Below are 16,191 nucleotides of genomic sequence, written 5' to 3'. Positions count from 1 at the left end.
CTCCAAAGTAGTTACTAAAACACAACTGAAAAACTAGACAAGATAGCATTGTTCCAGTTTACAACCATAATCTAGTAAGCAATGCAATCTTCTTCTTTCTAACAATACCCAAATTCCACAAAGAACAATAGAATAACAAAATTACCATAACAATCAAGATAATAATAGGGAAGGGAAAGTTAATGGTCCAGCAGTTAAAAAAAAAACAATTGAACTTTTTGTATACTGTACATAAACGATAAATTATCAGACGAGATTTCAAAGATTGTAAATACTTTCACGGGTATACAGACGAATTTAAGGATAAATAAACAATTTCAAACACCCAGATTACAGTAAAAAGTGATATCTTCTGCCGTTACACCTCTAACAATAGATTATATGTGGGCCATATTAGATACTGATAGTTACACAAGGTCAAAGCATTCATTCAGTCTATTCTTATTATTGACATAACTCCACCTATATCCTGCATATGTACACATACTTGAAAATACTGAAATCAATACTGAGTAGACGACAACATATTCAAGTCATACAAGTAATGTGTAAATGTGACAACCAACAAGCACAAAAACGTAAATATTTTTAGATACAGGGATTCATATTAATATTATTTTTATCTAAACAAATGCATATTAATATTTGTTTATATACGCGAATGCATATTAATACTTTTTTATACAAGTGCGTATATTATATAAAGGTGTATGTATTTTTAAGAGTGTCTGTTTCAAGAAAGCAAATGGTGCTAGATCAAGAAGTTATATTTATTTGTGAGGTGACTCCCCCACTGCTGCAAAACATCGAGACAAAAATGCAATGGAGTTTTAGGAACCATGCATCAAGTACTTGAGTCTGAGGAAATTAGTCTAATTTCAATTCCAACTTTATTAAAAGCCAAAATGCATATAAAAAAAATTTCCATTCTAAACTTTTATTTGATAGTTGTTATAAGATTCAAAACAAAAGCCAAAATACATTTATTCTTATAAAAATCAGCTTTTATGATAGATATTTACCAGCGATGGTCATAAAAGATGTAAACTGAAAGATTAAGATAAAACCAATGTGACTCTAGTAGATAACATGGATATACTTACTTCATCATTACTCGTGCTCGTCAGTTCAACTTTGTCTCTTTCTAATTGGTTGATTCTTCGTCTAAGCTGCGCGGACGTCTCTGTAAGATAATCGCACATAGGACATGCTTTGTAGCTAAATAATGCATCCAGCGAGAAAGCCGTAGATGCACTCATGGCTGTATGTGTAATAACTTTGTACTACTGCACTGCACTGCAAACAATACACTGGTGAGCTGAGAATGCGCACTTTGATATCGCAATGGAAATTTACATGACATTTACTTGACCTTCGACCTGTAATGCGTTGCTACGGGTGACTTTATTTGAATACAGTGACTCGATTCACTCGTAGATCAACTCTAGCGTGGTCAGTTTGTCAGGTTCTTGGACAGAGTCCCAAATAGCACACACACCCTGCAAACAGCGGCAATTCATAATCCACACTCCAGCTGTATAGCGGATGACACGCAGGGTACTTTTAAATAGCATTGTGTTCAAACTTTTGTAAACCGTCAAAATCAACAGCACAAATGTAAGGCAATACACAGTGATAGATAACAACAAAACTATTGTGTATACTAGCATAAACAAACACAAAAACATATAAACATTATTACAACAAATATACAGGCAATGTCTTCAACTTGTTACATTAACCTAAGAATCTGACAAGAATCACTCTATAACATACGCCTGCATCAAAGCTTCAACAATACTTCTTTGATTTGGCATAATACCACGCCAGCAAAATAAAGGGCGTGGTCACATAAATGGACGCTGACATATTTTGACTGGTGATGACAATTTTCTTACAGCCAGTTGTGTTATACAGAATAGTTTTTCTTTCCTTTTAAAAGTTCTTTTTTTAGATGAAGCAGCGTACAGATGCAGAAAGCCAAAAAAAAATCTATAATACAAGTAGGTGTTGTGTATGGTATTTGAGTATGTTTACAATACACATGACCAAGAATAAAATACACCCATTATAGATTTGAGATGTCTTTATATAGCTGAACATAGACAGTACAGAAGCTATACGATCTGTGATCTAATGCTATAATGTATGGCATTTTGCCAGATAATATCAGTACTGCATAGGGTATAGCCATTTCTAAATCAGAAATGAGTTGGTATAAACTACCATATTAGGAAGTGCTATTTCTGAATTAGAAATGAGCTCACTTATACACTACCTTAATTGGAAGTGTCATTTCCAAATAAGGAATGAGCACAGTTATTCATTACCTTTTTAGGAAGTGCCATTTCCAAATAAGGAATGAGCACAGTTTTAAATATTTTGTTTTGATATGTAACATTTGTATTTATTTATAAATACTGTAGTGAGAAAAAAATTTTTTGAAGTTTGGAAAAATCATAAAATTTTTTCAAAATTTGTTGTGTTGAATTAGGGTTGCCACAGAGATTGTTGTCAACTCATGTTTTTTGGCAGTACAAATTTTTCAGTTTAAAATATTTTACTGTTTTGAAAGATCTCAGTATGCCTATGTGTTGTGTGCATTTTAAATTTGTTTTTGACGCGAAATCACGGCTAGCACGCTTTTTCCTCTTAAAGGCCCAGGTATACTATAAATACGCTCTTAAACAATAGGAATGATTTCCTTGCTTGTCACATTGTAGTGAACAGCTCCAGCCAAGCTCCCGTAAAAACGCGTTTTCTCGAACTTACAGGTCGATTATGTCGTGCCAAAGTGGATGCATGTGACTATGAATATCACAGCAGTGACTGTGTGCAGTATTTATGACAATAAATAGTGTACGAGCTGAGATTTTGGCGGATAAAAGTCAAAAACACGAACCGAGGAAAGGGATGCGCTACTAATCTTGCATAACTAACTACTGTCAATCAAAGTCACATGTTGGACCGCTGAAACAGGATGCGTCATAGGCTATACAAGTGATTAACAACACTCATTAGCATAGCCACACCTCCAATTCACACTTGCCCGGGGCAAGTAAATTGGGCCTTTAAAGCACAGAGTTGTTTTCTTATTGGATCAAAAAGCTTAGTTGTTTAAACAACGAGTAATAATCAACGAGTAAATAATAATAGAATTTATATGATTCCATGGTGCAATCAAGAGGATTGAAGAGCCCCTGTTTAATCCGTCTTTGGTCTATCTTAATTAAAAATATGCGCCTTCAGTGCTGTGCTGTCGGTTAGGTTCTTCAGTGTTGCATTTCTATTCTTTCTCAATTCTAAAATAAACCTCATTAACCGACTGTCAAACTTTTTAGAATTATAAAAACTAAACCTACCAATAAATGAACAACACTTTTTTATCAGTTTGACTTCTGAGGTCAGTGACATTAAAATTCCTGTTTTCAATTTTATTGTCAGTTGCGGACAGTATGTTAAAGAGCGACAGTCACATTTCAATTGTGTATGAAAACAAACAATGCATTTTATACATAAGCCTTCCGTTCTACAATGACCTACATTAAACGTACGTGATGCAATGATCGCCTTTCTTCAAAAAAAAAAATATGGGACAACTATTTGTTATATTAGAGTCCGAAATATCATTGAAAATGATCCTATAATGCAATGCACCGTAAATTCATTGATTAGTTGGACATGACGTCAACATCTGCAGAGAGTATTTTATTTGCTTGGTTTCTGTAAAGCCAGCCAATCATAAATGACATTCATATAATAAGATAAACCGGTCACCGTAACTACCGTAGGCAGTTAATGTAGAGGCCTGAGGCCTCATAGATTCTAGGCATAGCTGGAACATTAACACGTTGACAACCATAGCACTATATACAGCCCATAATGTATGCAGTGAAATTTATGTAACGTAACGTAAAAGTGAAAATAAAAAAAAATGTACGCTCCTAAAAATCTCTTGTGTTGCCACGAAGCAAATTTCGCGAAAATCAAAACTCCCAGTTTATAGGCATTATATGCATATACACATATAAGCTTCCTGCCCCATCGCGCTGCACACGACTTCAACCATGCAGTGACAGGCAGATGAGAATAAGGACAAATACAATTTTAGACCAGAGTGAATATTCAATATGCTCTCCAGTACACAGTATGTTGTTATCAATAACAATAGCACATTCTTCATCTACATATACTTGACAAACAGTGGGTAAACTTAAAGAATCAGTTCAGATTAAAAGACACACAATACAACACAAAATAAACAATATACAGTACTGAATAAAGATATCTAAAAACTTGTGGCTTGGGACATTGTCAAACAAAATAACATAACAAGAAGCTTGCAGTAAGCTTACAGCATAATACAAAAAGGTCATTCGGGGTAAATCAAGCATGGCAAACTTTGATCCAATCACGAGAAACCTAGCTACTGAATCACTTATGGTGGCAGTATCAACTCAGCACATCAGATGAGTAATAATTGTGACCAATAGAGGGCGCACACAAAATAACAAAAGTATTTGACAATGATATATTCCACCACTAGAGGGCAGACTCTCATACTTGCACATGCCAAGACAAGAAAATATTACACTACCTTGTTCTTCTCAACTCTGATCAAAGTTTGTTTACGTACCCATTTCAGCATTGTTTTCAGTCTGTAACTGTTTTACTTGTGACTTGAGCTGACGAATCTGTTCTTTGGTACGGGCTTCTTCCAATGCTGGTGACGGAGATCTCCTATAAGCACTGAGCCCATCATATGCAGGGCTTCTCCTTGATTCCGATAACGTTTGTCTACCTTCCCTCTGTAATTACAAATAAATAGAAAACATGATACACCACACTCATTTCAGTGTCAAATCTACTATTTGTCTGGTAGCAATCTAAAACTTGATTTACAGCAATTCCAGGCACTGATTTGACGCCGAAGTAGTGCTAGATGTTGATAACTTACTGCAATAGGTTACACACTTTGTTTTCACATTTACAGAAATAGTTACAAATAATGCAGACAGCATGTCTGCAATTTGAAGCGCACCAGAAGGAAGCTCCGCCCATAAAAGTGGCGGTACTTTAGTTTTGAATTTTTCCTCCAATAAACGATCGAGGCTCTCAACTTAGTTTCCTATTTCAATTTGTGTCACATGTTATTTCAGTGAGCGCATAAAGTGGTGGCACTGTAAAGAACGTTAGTTAGAGTTATTTTACAGAATCAGCTGACCAACTGATCATGGCAGAAATGTTGATCAAAGTGCATTATTACTACTATGGAAATATCCATATCACGCCGATCTATATAACCACTAAACCGTGATATATTAAACTGAAAGCTGCCTGCAACAAATGTCCTATGAAGACTTTGTCCAGTATATCAATAATGAAATTGAATTCATAAGTAGAATGGATGTTATTCAATTATTAGTTCTCGGCGATGAGAACCAATATTTCTAGTTGCAACTTATGTAAATGTGAAAACAAAGTGTGTAACCTATTGTAGAATGTTATCTATATCTAGCACTACTTCAGCGTCAAATCAGTGCCTGGAATTGCTGTAACTCAAACAACTGCTTTACATTGTAAACTCAACATAGTGAATATATTGTGAGGTGGTGTAGGGAACATTGATTCACCACTACGTCTGAGATTCATACACATAGACAGAGATACAACATTAGCCTTCAACTTACCACAGTTGATCTATCTTGACGTGGAGAAGGAAAAACTGACTCGCCACTACGTCTAAAATTCATACACCTACCCCCTTCACATAGTATCATCATTGGGACGACACACTTTGAATTAACTTTTAATACAATTGCGATATGAACTTGATAAAAACGCGTTACTATATAGGGTTGCGTTTTAATTGGAGTTTAATTAAACTTAATTACAATGCAATTCAACAAAGAATTTCGTTTTAATTAAGTTTAATTAAATAAAAGTTGAATATCCCGTGACTTAACATAGAAATGTTTGCAAAGCTTATGTTTAGTAAAGAGGGTAGGTAGGTATGGTACAATTATATTAATATTAAAATAAATAGAACCATACCTTCCCCTTTACTGAACCTAAGCTACACAAACTTGACTTAAATTAATCGGTTAAATCGTTAAATTGAAGTCGTCACAACGTTGGTACCACACACGCAAACATACACTGAAACGGCTCTTTTGCGGGTCGCTAACGATGTACTATGCAGTATTGATAATTCTAAGAATTCAGTTGCTCTCGTACTTTTGGATCTTTCAGCCGCTTTTGATACTGTGAATCACAGGATTCTCATCGATAGGTTGAGATCAAATTTTGGTTTAAATGGTCTCATCATCAAATGGTTTGAGTCGTATTTGAGTAACCGCATTCAAAAAGTGAAAATTGGAAATGTATTTTCTGATATGACGTCTATATTAGTAACCGGTGTTCCACAGGGCTCCGTCTTAGGGCCATTATTGTTCTCAATGTACATGCGTCCATTGGGCGAGTTATTGCGACGTCACGGCGTAAAATATCATTTTTACGCCGATGACACACAGATTTATTTATCGGTTTCTGAAGATGATCAAATTCGCGCCCGGGTGATACTTCAGACATGTATTCAAGATGTTAGCGATTGGATGTCTTGTAATTTCCTACTTTTGAATGTGTCGAAAACTGAATTTGTGTGCATGTCGTCTCGGAGATTCTCACAAGACTCGTGTCCTTTGTCTAGTATCGCAATTGGTGAAGAATTGGTTAGTGCTTCGTCAAGTGCTAGAAACTTAGGTGTCTTGTTTGATTCGCAGCTATCTATGGAAACACACATTTCTACTATTTGTAGATCTGGATATTCCCATCTAAGAAATATTAATCGTATTCGTAAATCATTATCCCAATCTGATACTGAAAAGTTGGTACATGCTTTCATATCTTCTCGCTTAGACAGCTGTAATTCATTATTGTCTGGTCTCCCTGTAACTAAGATAAAACCTCTTATTCGTGTACAAAATGCAGCAGCCCGCCTTGTCACTCGTGCTCGAAAATATGACCACATTACAGACATTTTTATTAAACTTCATTGGTTACCAGTTGTACAAAGAATCAATTTCAAATTACTTTTACTAGTGTATAAATCTTTGTATGGTTTTGCCCCAAATTATCTATGTGAATTAACGAGTCGTAGTTTAAGATCTGAATCGAAGTTTCTTATTAAAACTCGTCAGATGTGTAGTAAAAAGTCCAAGGTGTTATACAAAGACCGTGCTTTTGAAAATTTAGGTCCTAAACTTTTTAATGAATTACCTCTGTCTGTTCGTTCTAGTCCTTCAGTAGACATTTTTAAATCCAGACTGAAAACGCACTTATTTAAATGTGCTTTTAATATTTGACTGATTGTTTATTGTATCAGCGCCTTTGATCTTCATATGTTGGAATTGTTGCGCTTAATTAAATAGAGTTATTATTATTATATTATTATTATTATACACACGCAAACACAAATACACATAAATAGACAGACAGACAGAGATACAACATAAGCCTTCAACTTACCACAGGTGATGTATCATGACGTGGAGTAGGGAACATCGATTCACCACTGATGTCTAAACTAGAGTCCATTGTTATTAGTGTAATGTTTTTATTATTATTCTTTGATTGATTATTGATCCGTGATTGGTCACTGGCCACAGCAGACATGCTCTCACTTGATAAACTAGATCTGTAAATACAAAAGAGAAGTAATCAATACCAATAGATTCTGTTAATGTTTGTGTGATTATGAAATGTACCATTTCCTTCAAGTAAAAATAAAAAGATTATCTATATCTACAGAGCTACTCACCAATCACTGACATTAGGATCAAAATCTTTTCATTGCTATCTGAAAGACTCTTGAAATGTCTTTTCAATATTGGTACAATGTATCACTCAATCAAAATCAATCGGGAAATTAATACGTTACGATTTATGTGACATACCTAAATATTAATGATCATTTATGCAATAGGAAGTTAACTAGATCCAGCACAAGTTTATGTTGTTGAAACAGTAGAAAGCTTTGCACCAAATCAAAGTACCAAAATGAATAGAACATTGCCAACAGTAAAACAATAACGACCAACATTGCTATAGTGTTTGGGTAACAATATGTGCGTCATCTTGTATTAGGTTTTTTAATGCCATGAGTGGCAGTGCTATTTTGCTATTAGATACATGTAGCATGCGATATGATCTAAAACATCATCCGTTAATTTTCAAGTTGACTGATTAATTTTAGATTTTTATTTTTAATTTTAATTAATGCAGATTGTATTGTTGAATTGATGGGTAAATAACTTATTTGGAGGCCTATTTCCACAAGTATACAGAATGTTTTTCTTTCCTACACTTCTATGGATCACCCTATCATTTCTATTGTCCACTATGGGAAGCAACTTTACAAGCAACCTAAAATATATGGGGAGGGGGGTTTCTGACAAACAATTCTTTGGAATTGACTGTTTTTTATATTCCAGACAAAACAATTATTTTTTAAATTATAAATTTCAATTTAATGCATTTTCCACACTTTCTAGTCCACCACAATAGAGATTTATACTTTTGGGAAAACACAAAATTATTGTTTCCATTACCCTTGATTTTTATTTATATTTTATTTTTGTCATAAATATCAGAAATTGTAGTGCTTTTAAAATGTTCTCATATTTTACTAAGTTACTAACAGCAATCAACTTTAAGAAAGATTAGATAAGAATGGAATGGAAATGAATGATGGATATTTTTCTGAAAATAATGATTTTAATTATTTATGTTAAAACATTAAACTTTGTCTGGGGAATAAAGACGTATAAGAAAGACTCATATGAGTCATCACAAAATGGTATACAAATTTTAACAGTTCTTTTTTTTTTTTATTGGCATCAACATGAAGGAAATGTACATTACTTATTCAAGTACAAATATTCATTAATTACTTCAATAATGTCATTTCTGACAATGTGTATCAAGTTTATCTCTTTCTGTATCAATTTCATATTCTAAATGATGAGTTCTTCATTTTAGTTTTAACTTATCGAAGAGAATGAAGTCAGTTACAACAAGATGGTCATATACCTACGCAAACACAATCTGACAAAGAAAATGCTGCCAATGTCTAATCTTTGAGAGCTTTAACTACCAATCTTATCTTTGAGGGCTTTTTGGGGTGTAGTTTACAATATTAACAAGCAGCCTATCGGCTGAGATAGCTCTGCTGTTAGCACTGCACATTTCAATTAAAGAACAGATTATATTATTAGAAAATGAACAATATGCATAGTATCAATGCAATGGGACTTGCTGTTTTCAACAAGAATTCAAAAATATCATTTTTCACCATAAATGATTGTGGTTTTTAACAAGAAGTCGAAAATATCACTTTTTACCAAAAATGACAAAATATTCACCAAAATTAGATAATTAAAGATATCATTACAAAATGAACAAATGTGAGAGAGGTCCACATGTAGTACGGTACCTATATATGTAATATCAAAGCAATTGGACTTGCAGTTTTTAACAAGAAGTCGAAAATATCACTTTTTACCAAAAATGACAAAAATATTCACGAGAATTAAAAATATCATTACAAAATGAACAAATCTGAGAGAAGTCCACATGTAGTACCTATATATGTGATATCAAAGCAATTGGACTTGCGGTTTTTAACAAGAAGTTGAAAATATAATTTTTTACCAAAAATGACAAAAATATTCCCCAAAATTAGAGAATTGAAGATATCATTACAAAATGAACAAATCTGAGAGAGGTCCACATGTAGTACCTATATATATAATATCAAAGCAATTTGACTTGCAGTTTTTAACAAGATGAAAATATCACTTTTTACCAAAAATGACAAAAATATTCACCAAAATTAGAGAATTGAAGATATGATCATGAAATGAACAATCTGAGAGAGGTCTACCCAAGGTACATATACACCAAGTATCAAAGCATTCAGGCTTGTAGTTTTCAAGAAGAAGTCGAAAAAGTAAAACATTGACACGGACGACAGACGACGGCGACGATGACGGACAATCACTCATATGATAAGCTCTGCTCGACAAAGTCGACAGCGGGGCTAAAAAGCCAGGTGCCGAACTTGTCAACAACAAAAATGCACTGACCAATTCAAGTGAAGAAAGTACATTTAAGACAACACGAGCGACAAATTTCCAATGACATGCCCTGTAGTATGAATGAGTATTGTGTTTAAGCACTGATGTGATTGACTCTACCACTACCTTTACACATGAGCTATGGTATACAAGAAGATTTAAAGAATAACATAGAGTGCTACCTATCATTCTGTCGATTTGACGGCCAACATTCTATTACTCATATTTTTTCTGTTTTTTCTTTTGTTCGTTGGCAATTTTATCAAATAAAATGCCCAAAATCATTTTTTATATCTATTTTTGAAAGACACTTATTAAATCCCGCTATCAAAAGAAGTACTGTAAAACTATTTTTATTGACATTCAATGTCACTATCTTGATATTTTGAGCATATTACCAGTGAAACAATCTGTTCTGTTGTTATTTTACATGTTCACGTAGATTTAATTTAGCGGAATTTACTTATTAGCGAAATTAAAACCTAATGAATAATTAACGCATTAATAGTATTAAAGTATGAAAGATTTCATCCCAGTATATCAAAATATAAATATTCTAAAGGGGACATCTTGTTACAAGCCTGATCACACAAAATTAATTTTTTGAACACATATTTTTCTCGCTAAAAAGACGATGTAATATTTTTCACATATTTTTCTATAATTTCATTGTTGATTTTAAACCAAATAGACATAATATCCCTTGGCTGCAAGTCTTGAATAAAATTTTTCAAAAACTATAAAAATTAATTTTATGAATGGAAACTACTCGCTGACAGCTGTATTCTACATTTAGAACAGAAAAGTACACTTGCATCTGAACAAAAATAATTGAACCACAATAATTACAAGTTCAAATTCCTACAATGAAATTCAAATAAGTTCATCGTGTTGAAATTTGAAACAAATGTATCTATATGAATTAATATATGTTGACTTATACCAACTATATAACTTTCCAATTTCCAAGTCACAGTCACTTGTGTGATGTCAAAATATAGTATAAACAATGTTACTAATACTCCTCTGTGTAGTTGTTTATCATTTAAAATACCCTATTTGTTTTATTTTTAGAATGTGCACTTGCGTAAATGATATGGGGCTGTATCTATGGTTAAAATAATTGTAAAATGATTATGGTTCAGAATGCAATAGATGCTTCTGTTAGAGATATGTTTCTAAAAATAGTATTAACAAAAGATTAAAACAATGTCAGTGCTGCGAATTTGTTGTTTGACTTTTTGAAACTGTGTACAGTATTTGAATTTATTCATACATAATATGATATGTAATACATTTAGATGAGAAGTCCAAGCAGTAGACTTTGATGAATTTCTCTGCAGTCATATCAAGAAGAAGCAAACGGTAACTCTTTGCTGTTTTTGATCGTTTACACATTACATGGTATGTGACTGTGATGTTTACTGGGGTCAAAGGTCATACCGTACTTGACCGTGTTAGCGCCCAGGGGCCTTAACTCAGAAAATCACGATTTTTTTTTTTTAGGGGTGGGCGCTTACCCGAATTTTGATTCATCAAGTGACAAATTACGTCTTTGAGGGAAAATCAAATTACTAAATTAGTTCCGTCGTCATTGATTTTCACAATGAAGAAACAGAAATGATCACAAAAAATACGCACATTTTATTACAATATTAATTACGTACATTTGAGTCTGTTGGAACACAGTCGAAGTCAAAATTGTCATATTATTTCCACCATGATGCATTTGCAGATTTGACCTACAGCAGCGTCCTTTGACCTAATGGGTCAAGTTGGTTATTAACTAATCAGAATGCTGTGTTTTGACTGACGCAATTCTTCGGAAATTCCCGAAGACTTTCCGGTAACGCAATGCGGAAGTGAATTATCGATGTCGAAGTACGATCTTATGGAATTGATTTCAGCGACTAAAAGACATGATTTTTCCAAAAAACTAGTAACTAGCCATTTTTGAGAAGTAAACTGAATATGGCATGAAATATTTATCGCATTTTACTTTTATTAACAGGTCATTGTCGAAGCGTAGTTTACACACGGTTACCGTATTCTACGCATTCACAACATGTTCACAGCGATCGATATCCACGCTGTATCATATAAAAACGATTACCAAGATTCGTTACGCAAGACTAAGTTTTAAATTAGTTGCATTTTGAAGGGGTGGGCGCTTTGCCGAATGTGACCCCAAATATAAAAATTGCGCAAAAGTGGGGGATGGGCGCTTGCCCGGGCATGGGCGCTAACGCGGTCGAGTACGGTAATATAAATATAGATTAGAATAGATTAGATTAGAATAGTTTAGATTAGAATAGATTAGATTAGAATAGATTAGATTAGAATAGATTAGAATAGAATAGATTAGATTAGAATAGATTAGAATAGATTAGATTAGAATAGATTAGATTAGAATAGAATAGATTAGAATAGATTAGAATAGAATAGAATAGAATAGAATAGATTAGATTAGATTAGAATAGAATAGAATAGAATAGAATAGAATAGATTAGAATAGATTAGACAACATTTCCAGACAATAAAATCACTTCTGTCTCTCCTGTCTTAGGTATTAATTGCAAGTGCATGTGTGTGTGTGTGTACCTAATACTGCATGTTTGTAAGGCAGGGCAGACTCTGTACTCTAATGTATACAGCTGAGTAAACAGTCAGCTCCAGGAATCAAACTGTTAACTTCCATGATGTGAGGAGAACACGCTAACTACTGTACCATCACTCAAATCAAGATTTGAAATTTTGAAATAAATGGTGTAGTTTTTTTTCTTTTTTTTTTAATTTTACAATATTTTGGCAGAAACCAGAAGAGGTTATGATTTGCCATTTTTGTCTCATGCACTCCAAATTTTTTTTGTGTGTCATTGGGTAGATGTCTGAAACACCTTTCTTACAATAACTGTGATATTCCTCACGAAAAAATGTGAATATGGTAATTGGAATAAAGTATTGGATGAAAATGAGATTTCGTAATCAGTAAATAGTTAGTGAAGCAAAGTACAGCCATTTCAATATTAGCCAGAACTATTACTAATACTATTACTGTCAACACCCAAGAAGAAAAACTTACATAAAGTGATTGGACCTGAGCATCTCAAGACTACATGATTAAAAATTGTTAGAACAAATCGTTTTTACGATGATGCATCGGCTTCTAGTGTTATTTTGGGTTTCATGACATTTATAAATATTTATAAAACATTTATCCCAAAAGATTCTTGTGATTCATTAAAATCCAAGGAAAATGATTTGATTCACTGTAGAACTATTTAGTGACACTCATACCCATTACTCATGCGTATTGGCCTGAAAAATAGTTCCCATCAAATTTTTTAAAAGTAGTACCATTATCGATTGGCACAGAACGTTACATTGCAATAACGAGATTAACTATGTTAAATAATCATATGCTAAGGCTTGTGATTGGTCAAGTTGTTTTTAATCAGCATTTGAAATTTATAAATACTTTTTGTAAGATAAATTCACACCTTCATGAAACCCGGTGTATGCCAGAAACATGAAATATTCATAAATTTGAAACTGCCGTTGACCAATCAGAACAATCACTGCGGGCGAACACGCGTCCCTGAAAGTGATAACCCACTTTATGTGTGTAGACCGAGAGTCAAAGAAATAGACAGTGTATCCCTTATCCTGCCTGCCCCATGTACTTTTACATTGACTTCACCAGATAAGGGATACGTATAGTACAGGTAACGGATTGGCTTTGCGGCACATCTTGGAACACCATTCAAATTATTATTGCCAATCCAGTTATCCCAATTGCATTTGAATAAAAATTCAATAAATTTTTTTATAACTATTTATAAAATATGGAACAACCTTTTTCTGAAAGCACTGAAGTCTAAGCATTGGTGGCTAACTGGTGAAATCGTTTTTTTTTTTTCATCCAGTTATCAATGGCAATTCATTTAAATGTACTCGCAGTTGAATCCAATCCGATGTATGGATTCACATAATATCTCTATTGTCAAAATAGGAACAGAGAGCTGTGAAATTATGGTTTTACTGGTCAACATGATCCCTGTTTCATTTTTCAAAAACAAATTGCGAGTGAAGTACATCAAGTCCCACATAATTTCGGAATAGGAATCATATCCTCTATTTAAAGAAAAGAACGCCACTTAAAAAAATATGTGGTGAACCTTATTCTGAAACTGAAAGGGGGTCATATACAACATAAACCCGTTATTTGAGTTTTTGAGCCCCAAACGACCAATACCGGAAACTTAAATATGTGTTGTTACAACCTCTGTCAGATACAATTTTGTTTAAATTCTTTGCACAGACGTTTTTTTTTTTAAGTTAGACATCTGGTCCTACTTACATGTATGATCGTCAGTTTGATTTAAACGTCAACTCCCACCAGTACAGAATGAACACCTTCGCAGCACGACGAAATTTCAAATGAACCGCCACAACAAACTTGAAATGTCAGTACGAAGCAATATCATGAACAAAACTTCAATTCCTAGCTTTGAAAACAAAATATTCTAATATAGTCCAGCTGAATTATACCTAATTGCGTTCTGCCACCAAAAGCGATGTCGAATCTATCGTATTTTGGAATGCTATAACAAAAAACCTGTCCCGACTTGCTGTTTCTGTAACCGATACACGATTCGCACACAATTCTGGGTGCATTAACACTGGAAAACAATGGTATTGTTTCAAGTTTGTACAAGCCTTACAGGTATAAGGCGCACAAGCTAGAAGTGTTGAGTTCACTACACATATTTTGATATGAGTTCGTCAGTTAAAAGTGTATAAGCAAGAAGAGAACAACAAAAACTTACCTGGGACATTACCACCAAATCAGGACGTGAGCGCCGCCATGTTGGTTGTTTAGACTTGTGTTTAACGGTCGATAAATAAAAGAATTGTTATGCAAATCAAGTGGGGTCAGCAGACTCGACAATAAATTGACAACCTGGCATTTAATTCAGCACAGAAAAACTGAAAAAAATGTTCCGAGTTCTGAGCGAGTGCACCTTAATCATCAAAGTGACAAACCCCTTGCCAAACTGAATGCTGACTGGATCCGTCCGCACGAACTTGAAATATAACGCGTTTAGATTGGCGTATCGCCCTCTACAGTTATTAAGTACCTTACTCTTTGTTTTTATGCTTTTCCCATAGTTCATCAGTTTCAAACAAACAAGTTCGTTTTAAGTTTTTCACTCAACCAAAATCACGTTTCAAGACAGAGATGCGTTGTGAATGACATTACTAGTTGGCGGTAATACTACTTTACATAGATGAAACATAAATAAATTATTTGCAGTTAAGGAATAAATTTCTCAGTAAGTTTAAAAACAAATAAATAATCTTTTTAATATCTGGACTAACTGTCTTGGAGTTCTTTCAAATACGATACATACTTCTGTATATACATGTCAATCACCCTTTTTATAACCCAATTTTAAACAAAATATTAATCAAATGCCATGAACATTTTTTATACCTGCCTTATATATCTTTCCTATGTAATGGACATGCTATTGGTGATGAATTTCGTGTTTTACTCAGATTACTCAGGCTGAATTAACAATTTGTGATGATAATATTTGCAAGTTATCAACTCTTGCTAATATAGCTTCATTGTCAATTGCTAGATAAAATGTATTTACTTTATTTCTGAGCTTGGGGTCACATCCAAGAAATGTAATTGAAAAAAAGATTGTAAATACCAAGAATATGCGTAATTTTAACTCGACACAAAGAGTGACATAAATATCAATGTAACATAGAAATAAAAGCAACGTCAAAAGAAGAGTTTTTTTTTCAAATATATACCACGATTTAGTCTGGCGAGGAAAAATCTGTACCGCAGTACACTATTTATAAGTAGCATGCTGCCTGAATGATTTCATTCAAACTTCCATTTGATTGCCAGTGTCTCAAATCAACAAATGTATTCTCTTTATCTTTATAAATATTGAAAAGAAATGTTTCTATTGGCTGACTAAATAACTGGCTGAATGTTTACAACGACTTTGCGCACCGTGTTCGTTGATTGACT

The 16,191-nt window shown here is 33.6% G+C and overlaps 1 protein-coding gene across 3 annotated transcripts in view; it reads right to left on the bottom strand.

Moving 5' to 3' along the window:
- The window catches only part of LOC100377810 (coiled-coil domain-containing protein 171-like), a 47,162-nt gene extending 32,125 nt beyond the window's left edge, over positions 1-15,037 (bottom strand). For 2 of the 3 annotated variants that reach the window (XM_085507094.1, XM_085507096.1), the window contains exons 1-4: positions 14,966-15,037; positions 7,528-7,696; positions 4,637-4,808; positions 1,104-1,183 (exon numbers count right to left, since the gene is read on the bottom strand). In XM_085507094.1, the coding sequence (XP_085363220.1) occupies positions 1,104-1,183; positions 4,637-4,808; positions 7,528-7,674 (399 nt within the window). In that variant the 5' untranslated portion in view covers positions 7,675-7,696; positions 14,966-15,037. Of the gene's footprint in view, positions 1-1,103; positions 1,184-4,636; positions 4,809-7,527; positions 7,697-14,496; positions 14,713-14,965 lie in introns of those variants that run through there. The other variant, XM_085507095.1, reaches the window with a different exon arrangement.
- Positions 15,038-16,191: the final 1,154 nt, after the last annotated feature.

The sequence above is a fragment of the Saccoglossus kowalevskii genome, chromosome 13 (genome assembly GCF_978046115.1).
Source record: "Saccoglossus kowalevskii chromosome 13, keSacKowa6.1, whole genome shotgun sequence".
In the NCBI taxonomy this organism is placed as follows: Eukaryota; Metazoa; Hemichordata; class Enteropneusta; family Harrimaniidae; genus Saccoglossus; species Saccoglossus kowalevskii.
Note: the sequence above shows the minus strand (reverse complement) of the source record. Positions and strands in the feature narration are given on the sequence as shown.